The sequence below is a fragment of the Anopheles ziemanni genome, chromosome 3 (genome assembly GCF_943734765.1).
Source record: "Anopheles ziemanni chromosome 3, idAnoZiCoDA_A2_x.2, whole genome shotgun sequence".
In the NCBI taxonomy this organism is placed as follows: Eukaryota; Metazoa; Arthropoda; class Insecta; order Diptera; family Culicidae; genus Anopheles; species Anopheles ziemanni.
Window position 1 is genome coordinate 63,475,756 of NC_080706.1, and position 10,720 is coordinate 63,486,475.

The window sequence follows — 10,720 nt, forward strand, 5'->3', positions numbered from 1 at the left end:
TCGACTAGTACAACTTATCTTAAAGAGCAAAATTGATGGACATGGGGATCACGTTTTGGTCACGCATCAAATCCCTAACTAAATTCGGTGCTACAAGGTCCAAAGGACATTGATTAATTAATTATTTTCAAATTCAACGAATTTCTGTACGACAAGTCGACACCGTCTATACGGACTTAAAGTCGGGTTTTGACGTACTTATTCATGACAAGCTTTTCACGAGATCGGGAAGACTTGACGATGCCTTCTGACTTTCTTGTTTGGCTTAGTTCTTACTGCATTTTCCGGCTTTTAATTCCAAAATCCCCCCAGGGTGGGGGGGGGGGGGGGGGGGGCGCGACAGCCGAGCGGTAGCGCCGGTTAGAAAATTGGCCCATGAGCGCGGGGCTCACCACCTCGACGGCGTAGGTTCAAATCCCAACCGAGACCGGACCCTCCCCTGTACGAGAGGATTGACTATCCACGTACTCATAGGGTAAAAGTTTTGTAAGCCCTTAACGGGCAGGCATGACCAACAAGGTTGTTACGCCAATAAGAAGAAGAATGGCAACAACATGACAACATTTCTGTTCTACTAAGTCACATTCAATATCTAACTTATTTCAATGCCGTCTCATACTTATCATTTTCACGCGGTAGATACTTAAGACAGGATGTATAGAAATTTCCCGATGGTATCGTCATGACTAACTAACTAGCAGCAGACGAGTCTATATGTATGCAGACGGCCTTAAATTGTACTGTGAAGTGTCCTACTTGGCGGATTGTTTGAGGCTTCATTAATCTTTAAACGTGCTCTGCAATTGGTGGTAAGTTAATTTACTAAGGCAGCTCGGATGGTATTCACGTATTGGTTTGTGGATCAATGCCAAAATCTCTGCTGTTCAATGTATGACTTAACTGTAACCCTTCACAGCAAAATTACGCGTTTTATAATGATTTAATTAACAAGGCAAGCAGGAGGCTAGCAATGTGCTTAAAATAACACCTCATGTATGAAATGTTAGGTTGGCCCTTGTATTCAGGGGCAAAACTTGATCACCCCACTTTAAGCTGTGGTTCAGTACGATGATCCACTACATTCGCCATTCAGCCACTATCGGGGTAAAATGAAAATTTGCTCTCTCCCTATCAATCGCGTCGAATGCTTCCCGGGCCACAAACCCTAAACGAACTCGTAGGCTGGTAGCTCAGGCGGTGTTTGTGGCAAGACTTATTCGTGCAGCTCGTGCAGCTAATTTTCTAAGAATTAGATTTACCAAGACGCGTGCAATTTCGCATCTACGACCGCCATGAGTAGAGTATTTAATATGAATTATCATTGTTTTGTCTTCAAAAATTGCATAGCATTTTTTGAAGCTACAAAACTCGCAGACCTGCACTTGATGTTAGTTAGGTGTTAGATTTAATTTTTGGGTTCATTGCACACTTGTTGATAAAAAACCTTGAGGGACCTAGTATTGTCCGTCTGATTTTACTGAATAAATAAACAGAAACCAACAGGTAATTGTTTATATTGAATCTAAACTACAATGTACATAATCGGTAGTTTTAGGGATAAAAACAAGCGTAGCTCTGCGCATGCTTAATGAAACTCTTTCTTTCTTTTCCTGCTGTCACGGTAAAATCCCAAATGAAGCCCCCTACTCGCCGCATCTTCGCCATTTTTTCTACGGTTGCACCTGAAAGATATGCAGTAGGTACATCAATTTATTTTGAATATATGAACCGTTGAATTTCCGTTAGAAGCTGTAATGATTTGAACTAATCGGTTAAACTGGGCAAGATGGACAGCATAAACCAATGAGTTGGACTGAAGAAATGAGTTTGAAACGGCGGCGCGCCGCAATCAGACTGCGCTAAGTCTACCGAAAAAGAGAGTTTGCTATAAATTTGTGAAACAAGGGGGGCCCGTGGGACCCCCTCATACCACACCCCTAGGTTGATTGCGTAGCCGAATTTTCATAAACTCATACAAATAATGCATTTCATGTTGTACATCCTTTCCAGTATAACAAATCACACATTAAATTCAAACGGTTCAAACGACGGCATTTGTTTCACCCATTGCATACATCTTAGGTACATCCGCTAACAAATGGTGTAGCCACGACAGTGATTTCGGCTGGGGGGGCTTCATTTGGGATTTTACCACTCATGTAAGTAATGCATGAGGGAGTTCATGTCCTGTCCACTATAATCAAACGATTCATCCAACAGCATTTGTTTCACCCATTGCATACCTTTTAGGTACAGGTACGCTCACAAATGTGTAGCTACGACAGTGATTTCGGCTGAGGGCTTTATTTGGGTTTCTACCAAGTTTAAAAACTGTCATCGTTGAAGAGAGATTATTTTTGTGCAAAACACCGTCTTAAAAGCCAAAAATGTTTCATCTATGTTAGAAAAAAATGTCGCTAATGTATAAATAATCCTTACCCCGTTCGTCTTTCGAATAACCACATTTTTTCGATTTTTTGTAGCAACTTTCCAATTGTTTCTAACGCCACAATTGGAAAACTGAACACTTAACACTAAAAATAGAAAAAAAGAAGTCAATAATTATACAAATGGAATCTTTAAAAGTGCCTCTTTATATTACCTTAAAAGATATCTAACGATTCATGATTGAAGAATTATCTTCTTTATCCACAATCAGACGATAGTAAATTGTATACTTCTGTGGGGTTGTGTTCTACAGGGCCATAACAAGAAAAGAAATATTTAAGATTGAAATAATTGTACCCTGCGACATTAAACAAGAATGCACTGAACATACCTATATGATTCATGATTCATTTCCAACCAAATAAAAGTCACTGAACGGGGTTCACTAATGTTAATCTAAGAAGCAATGAAAGGAAAGAAAAATAAATAATTGAGAACATGTGTAAGAATTACTTCACCTAAACAAACAACTTTCTTACCTGCATGGATTAGTGTTAATCCATAATAGGCGAGATGGCTCTAAGGAATCCGTTCTCGAATTCTTTTTCTGAAAATCGATCTACAGAAGCACGTGCTGCTTCCCGAATTTTGGAATTATACTCGGGAGTATTGTAGAGAATGGTAGCAATGCATCTCGCATAATCGTACGCATCAAACGCTAGGTACCCATTTTGACTGCCTTCGGATGTCTCGATGATATCCATCAGCGGGCCACCGGATCGATTCGCTACCATAATGAGACCAGCTGCCATACAATCGACCACACTAATGCCAAAATGTTCGTTCCACATGCAATGCAATCCAATCTTAGCCCGCTGGTAGCACTGCAACAGCTCCTGGTATGGCACGTTTACGCGGAACTCGACCGAGTTTTCTAAAGAAAGATGTTTCGCAAGATCCTGCATATTCTTCACTCGAACGCGGTCTTCTTCGTCACGACACGACCCAACAATAAGTAATCGCAGGCGATTCCATAGTGCTTCATCGTTATTCAACAGAGTACGCAACTCATACATTGCCTGCAGCTGAAGCGGATGATCCTTTTCCGGACGGTACTGCCCGACTGACAAAATGGTGATTCGATCGTCTTGTTCATCAGCTAACGGTTCTAACCTCTTCAATTGCGAAACCTCACAAGGAGGATACACCCGATGAGTTTTATATGGCACGTCCCACAGCGAAACGATGTGATTCTCGGTCCAGGTTGAGTTGACCATGATGGTATCGGCGCAGCGTCCTACCCATCCGTATACCCGTGAGAATAACCGATAATAGGCTATTTTGAGCCATGTGGCGAATGGATTTTTAGCAACGTACCCGCGATTGTTGTAAGCTTGCGTGTGCGACTGAACACGTCTCAACATGTCCGTGCTGATGGTTGGATAGTGTGTGTAGCATCCGATCTTACAACCACCAAAAAACGCGAAAATAGGATACGTGAAGGCATATCCCATTGTGTCGATGAATACGTCCGGCTGAAGTTTTAACAGGGCTTCGAAACCAAGCACAATGGAACCGATACTTTGGCCAAGCAATGTGAAGTGAGCGTATCTGGAAGCTTCTACCCAGCATCGCTTGCTAAGATACACGAACGTGATACGTTCTGCGCTCAAAGTGAGATTGAAATTTCCTTCCGCTTTCTTCAAAATATCCGCCGGTGTCGCATCCGAATCGCCGGTATAAACGTAAACTGCAACATCCTCGTAACGATTTAGCAAGGAACGAATGGCGCACCACAAAACCCGTTCCCCACCGCCGCCAGCATTGCAATACGGATGAAAAAAGGCTATATGTTTAACATTGAGGTTGGATCTTTTACGCCGCTGAAACTTAACCAACTGGCGCAAAAGCACACATACTGTCAGCAGCCCGATCGCTAAAAACGATCCCAGGAAGAACAGAACGTAGATCCTACAGCATGAAACAACAATAAATAAGTTTTCTTCGGAAACAAATATCAAATTATCGCTTGTAATTATGATACTTACAAACTACACCAGCAGAACATCTTTTACTGTTTGAGACTGCTGCTTGTAGCCAATCGAAGGCTTCTATGATTATTGAGCAAATCACATAGAATTATACACTTCCACTACACAACGAATGGCCCGGTCTTGACGACAAACAAAATGCGTGTTCGCTTTTGACGTCTTCATTTGCCAGCGGAGTTGCATTTGCAGGTGGAGCTAACAATGTGTCTCATGACCAAGGTTACTAGACAAAGCCACGAACGCCAAAGGCTACGATAGTAAATAATTTCTCTCGGGGTCCACACTACAGCGTGACGTCGCGTCACGAAACGCGACGTCGCGTGACAGGCGGCTGAACTCCATATAAAAAAAAATGTCGCGCTAGGCGATGCTAGTTCAGATTTACTCCAGTATGGCTTTATTTACTCCAGTATGGCTATTGAATCCAGCTTCCTGGGCCTTCGCAAGCTAACCTGGAGACATACCGCGTGACTACATTAGGCGTACCATACCAAAAAACTGGTGCGGCCCAGGTGGTAAAAACCGTTTTTTCTCTCTTTCTAGCGCACCATCGGCTCTGGTACGCTGTCACTCGACCGTACCAAGTTTTTGGTATGGTACGCCTAATGTGGTCACGCGGATAGACCTCTATTGGTTAAGGACTGGCAACTAAAGGCCATATGTCCTGGTTTTCTGTGGTTTTCGATTTTCTGTAGGCGTCGCCTTTTGACTGCCACCATGCGGCCAGGAGCACTGCTAGCGGCCAGGAGCACGCGCTCGGGGTCCACACTATAGCGCGACGTCGCCTGACAGGAGCTGAACTACATATAAAAAAAACCTTGCGCTATGTCGCGCGAATCGCGCTAGATTTTTTTTGCATGGAGTTCAGCGCCTGTCAGGCGACGTCGCATTACGCGACGGTGCAGTCTGGAAAGCGTGTCGGGGTCCACACTACAGCGCGACGTCCCGTCACAAAACGCGACGTCGCCTGACAGGCAGCTGAACTCCATACAAAAAAAATGTCGCAATAATCGCGCTAGTGTAGAAACAGCGAAAAACGCGACGTCACGCTAGCTCTTGTTAAATGTCAATTCGAAACGTAAACAAACCGACAGCTGGACAAAACGTTAACAAACCGAATCACAAACGCGCAGTTCCAGTTCGGTAGTGCATCAGAGCGGATGTTAGCAGTGCACAAGTTTCCTGAAAGGGTTAGCGGAAAAGTAAGGTTACGGCACGACCGCGTGGTCACCCCGAGCTGGAGCTCAGGTCAGAAAAATCCTAGCTGCCGCACATCTCGTTCTGTTTGAGTCAATCAAGCGGACCACGAGTTCTTGTGTCCTGACAACGGAAGGAATTATCCCTCCCGTGGCCGGCGGGTGGACATATGGCTATTATTAGCCGGTCCTAAAGGACGAGCCCCTTCATAGGAGTTCGGACAGAGTCGGTACGCCTCTGATTACGAGTAAGGGAACAAACGTTCGACTTAGCGTAGGAGGATATACCCCGACTCGCATAGCGAAAGAAGAAGAAGAATCACAAACGCGTACAAAACGAGCAATATTCTTCACGAAACAAATGATGTTTCGTTGTACTGCTTATTTCTAGCCTTCACAAATGTAATTCAGTTATGCAACTCTGTTTTAATTGATTTTTTTACCAAAGTTTTTTCGGGTGCCGAAACGTAAACAAACTGCTCTTCAACAAGTAGGAGATGACAGAGAAATATATACCTCCTACGTTGGTGCAAAATATCGTCGTTGTTTGTTTTAGGTTGTTTTCTCAGTGAATTTCAAATGTAGAAGCGCCAAACTCACTCAGGGTGCATAAAATACGTAGATAAACAGATAACATGCATTACTACATCAACATTCAACAAAACAATTTCGCCAACGAGCGCCGAGTCTCGGGGTCCACACTGCAGCGGGACGTCGCCTGACAGACAGGAGCTGAACTCCGTATAAAAAAAACCTTGCGCTATGTCGCGCGAATCGCGCTAGGTTTTTTTTGCATGGAGTTCAGCGCCTGTCTGGCGACGTCGCGTTACGCGACGGTGCAGTCTGGAAAGCGTGTCAGAACATTCAGTCTAGTCTACCTAATTTAAATTTCTTGGTTTGGTATTGTCAAAACGTAAATGCAAAACATCAGGTGCAGCCCGAGGAAATTTTTTACGATTGTGAATAGTGTTCCGTTTAAAACTTACAACGTTTTAATATTATATTAGACATAAAACGTATTATTTTCTCAAAACTTCGTGTAACAAGTTTCTGTGTTTGGCAGAATGGTGAATTATAGTAAGTTGTTACAATATGTTCGAAGCTCATCTCATCTAACGAACCGGTTTTTCCCGAATTTATAGTTCTAAAACATGAGGACCTCCACTTCGTCGATGATGGACGACCATGGACAAATTCCGAGAAAAGAATGTCGCGATGGGACAAGTTGCATCAGCTGCAATGGGTTCGACTATCGAGCCAGCGCTTAATTCCACGCCATGCATTCGAGATTGAACGACGCGGAGAAACCAAACTGTACCTTGCCCGGGCGGAGCACCAGGGATCCTACACGCCAGGATATTTCGATGCATCGGAAAAGAAGTTTTTCATCGTGTGGGGAGGAAAACGACACGCTAAAGAATGCGGAGAAATCCTATGCATCACTGGACAATTTGTGCCGTTTAGTGATTCGAACACGTTGCTGCGTGCCACCCCGGCCGGTTTTTCGGAACAGGGTGAACCATTGCACTTTGGCCGAGTGAAACACAACGGACAGTTTTACTATGGAAAGGTACAACGATCCCATGATAGGGTGTGCTATGTCTCTATTAATGGTAAAGAACGCGCTTTCACTAATTATGATATATTCATGAGATCTGCAGTGAACCCGGAAGTTACAAACCCGGCACCCCTTTTCGAGCCACCATCAACTACGGGGTGGGTAGATTATACTTTTGATGATGTTCCACAAAATGCCGTCGTTGCCTACACCAATTTGTCTGAAACGCTGTATATTGGTCGCGCTAAACATAGAGGAAGTATTACTCCGGGTGTAATTAGTCCATTACAAAGAACGTGCACTATTGTTTGGGGCGGAATTGTTTGGCCTAAGTCCGAGTTCGAAGTGCTGATAAATGTAAATGGCATGTTTGTGCCGGTTGTAAACAATCGAATACCGCCCAATGCCTTCCCGGCAGGGCAATCTGAAGCCGGCGAAACATTGTATATAGGTCGAATTAAATTGGGTGATAGGTGGTCAGTGGTGGGCAAAGTACATCCCTCTCACAGAGTTTGTTATGTACCCTACAATGGTGTGGAAAGGGGATTTGAAAATTATGAAATCTTTGTTACTTAGTTTAGCATAATCATTATCAGGCTCTGTACCAAGGAGGCCATATTGCTTTTTTTTTATTTGACGCTCCCCGTGTCTAGTTATGGCTTCATGCTTGCAGAAAACACCCTTGAGGTTACAACTTCAATTTTCCTGCTGACGTGAAACTAAGTGTGACTTACAAGGAATGTTGCTGAATCTTGTAGTTGATGTGTAAAACCCTGTAATACATGCAGTGCTTCAATTGAAATAGATTTGTGATTGAGCAAAGTAGTCTGAAGCGGGAAACCTGCACCTTTCGACCACGTTCAAATCTTCTGTCATACAAAATGCATCGACTCGTATGAGTAAAGAACAAAGCACGCTAGTATACAGCCTTTTACGGTGGATAGAGTAAAGGCTGATTAGCACATCGGCAAGTGCAAGTGGTAAGTAAGCAGGCAAGTAGCAAGTAGCCGTTCGCACTGCAGGCAAGTACTTGCCGGTAACTTGATCACTCACACAATTACACAATAACGAATAAATTTTATTATACAGTCTGTTCTCGAGTTACGCGGTTCTCGACTTACGCGGATACGGACCCAGCGAACGGCGGTACACTGAAAATCGAGCAGTTTTTTGCCTTTTTCTTTCGGACCCCCCGATTTCCGCTTAACGGGGGGTTGGATTACACGCACACAACGTTGAGTCAGAGGTGGCACGCACACCAAGCGCGCGAGGCAAAAAAAGAACAAAAACATAGTTACTCTCTTATTCCGCTCTCTACTATGCCCAGCCCCGCTCTTTCTCCCAGCTCGTCTTCAATTCTCACCAATGCGTCTTTTTCTACTATTTTGTCGTCATGTTGTCTCGATAGGATAAGTCAGTGCAATAATCACTCTGGGCTATTTGTCAGTTGTCGATGCCCGAGGTTTAACATCCAATATTAACCTACGAGGAATGGACATCGTTTTCCATGACGTTCCATTCTCTCTCCCATCACGGCGCACGACTATGCTCCGCTCAGGTGTAAGCACGGATGGTTTCGCTCACAGCTGTTCGATGTCAATGATATGAATGGTGTATGTATTCGACACATGCATGGGATATTGTTTTGATTGCGGAATGAAATTGAGTGAAGCTGATGGAATGAAATTGCATACATGAAACTATGTAATTTCTTTATTTTTCGTTTAACTTCTTCTTCTACTTTGTTTTCCGTACTTTTCACTATAGAATTGAATAAATGAAAGAACAACATTAAAAAACGATTAAAAATAATGAATTGCAATGGGCTGAAATACGGTAGTAATGCGTCTTCACATTAACGCAACCACCGCAATAATGCCGTCAATCGCTCTATGCACGTGTCAGCATGAATAAAGGTCCATCGGATTTCGGTTCATGGAAGTGAGCCAGAGCCTTTCCGATAATTTTCGCCATTCACATTATTGAAACAAACAGAACCGTATAGCGATTGCCACTAATTTCTAACTTGATATTTGAAATCGAATTTAAATCTGGAGACCTCTACATTGCTCAGCAATCAGCTGTGCCAATAACATAGAAAACTCAGAGCACATTTGAGGCATGCTCTTTTTGCACACAGCAGAAAGCATTGAAAGAGAATCCTAAACACGCATACCATGCATATGCCTTCCGCTTAACCCACACCATCAACCGATTTTTATTCCGCGTTAACCACAAATGCATGACCCAATGAGGAAGAAAGAGTCAGGGCATAGCATCAATAGTAACTATCTTGTTCTTGTCCACAGTAGAGGGTCGTGGAGGAGGGATTCTCCCTACCCCTCGCCTGTAAAATGAACTGATTCGAGCAAAACCGTTCGCAGGGGAGATACGCGGTTATCAAAATTTGACAGTAGATTGGGTTTATTACATCGATTTAAATTCCTGGGATGTACAACTACACGAATAAATGTGTAAATTACACATTTGCATAACTTACGCTTTTTATTTCGTTTGTTGCAATTTATGTAGTTTGAATACGCTTGCATTGCATTCATATTAATGGATAAAGACAAATTTTGAATATTCTATGATACATGTACACAAGAGCTCGATCTCTTAACTCCTAGTATAAACTATGTGTCAAGCAATATTCGAGATACGCGGAAATTCGAGATACGCGGATTTCTGTGGAACGTAAAAACCGCGTAACTCGGGAACAGACTGTACCATTATTTCATCATCAATAAATGAAAAGATCGATCAACGATACGATCAAATAATATTTCTTGCACATTAGTCGAAAATTATCCTAAACAAATCACGAAAATGAAACAGTTTTTGTTTGACATCTTGTATTTACACGAGTTGTCAACCAATACATCCAGCTACTTGCCCGAAAAATAGACTCGGTTCTATTCCATGTCCTGATTCGGACGGGGTAGGTACCCGGCAACTTGCCACTTGCCGACGTGCGAATCAGCCTTAAGCCTAAACGCGTTGATCGAACCCCGTTATTGAACTTGAAACCGGAATATGACATCTTGCAATCCTTCATAGCATCTGTGACCTTCATTAATGATTCTATACACTCGAATATGATATCCTTAAACTTCATTATCGCCTTGTCAGATTGGAGGCCGGTTTGTTGTGGATTTCATAGATGCAAATTGTCTACAAATACATAAAAAGTCAACCTTTTGAAAAAGACGTTCCTGTTAACAAATAACACCCACGATAATTACTTCATTGATTAATAAATTATTGTTAAATAACCAGCTATACTAATTGCCTACAGTACAACCTTTTCTATGCATCGCGCCTATCGGTATCGGATTGTGTGACCGGAATATTTAACCAGTAACGTCTTTTTCAAATGGTTGACTATTTATGTATGTGTACATAATTTGCATCTAAGAAACCCAAAATAAACCGGTTTCCAATCTGACAGGGCGATAATGAAGTTTAACGATGGCATATTCGAGGGTATAGAATTATTAGGGGGTCCGCAACAGCCGAGCGGTAGC

General features: G+C 42.9%; 1 protein-coding gene across 1 annotated transcript; it reads right to left on the reverse strand.

The window, feature by feature from the left end:
- Positions 1-2,933: 2,933 nt before the first annotated feature.
- Positions 2,934-4,456, reverse strand: LOC131287414 (GDP-Man:Man(3)GlcNAc(2)-PP-Dol alpha-1,2-mannosyltransferase). The gene is made up of 2 exons (XM_058316463.1): positions 4,437-4,456; positions 2,934-4,359 (listed from the first exon to the last, which is right to left on the reverse strand). Exons 1-2 carry the CDS (start codon positions 4,454-4,456, stop codon positions 2,943-2,945), a joined length of 1,437 nt encoding a protein of 478 aa, XP_058172446.1. The 3' UTR covers positions 2,934-2,942.
- Between the last annotated feature and the right edge of the window lie 6,264 nt (positions 4,457-10,720).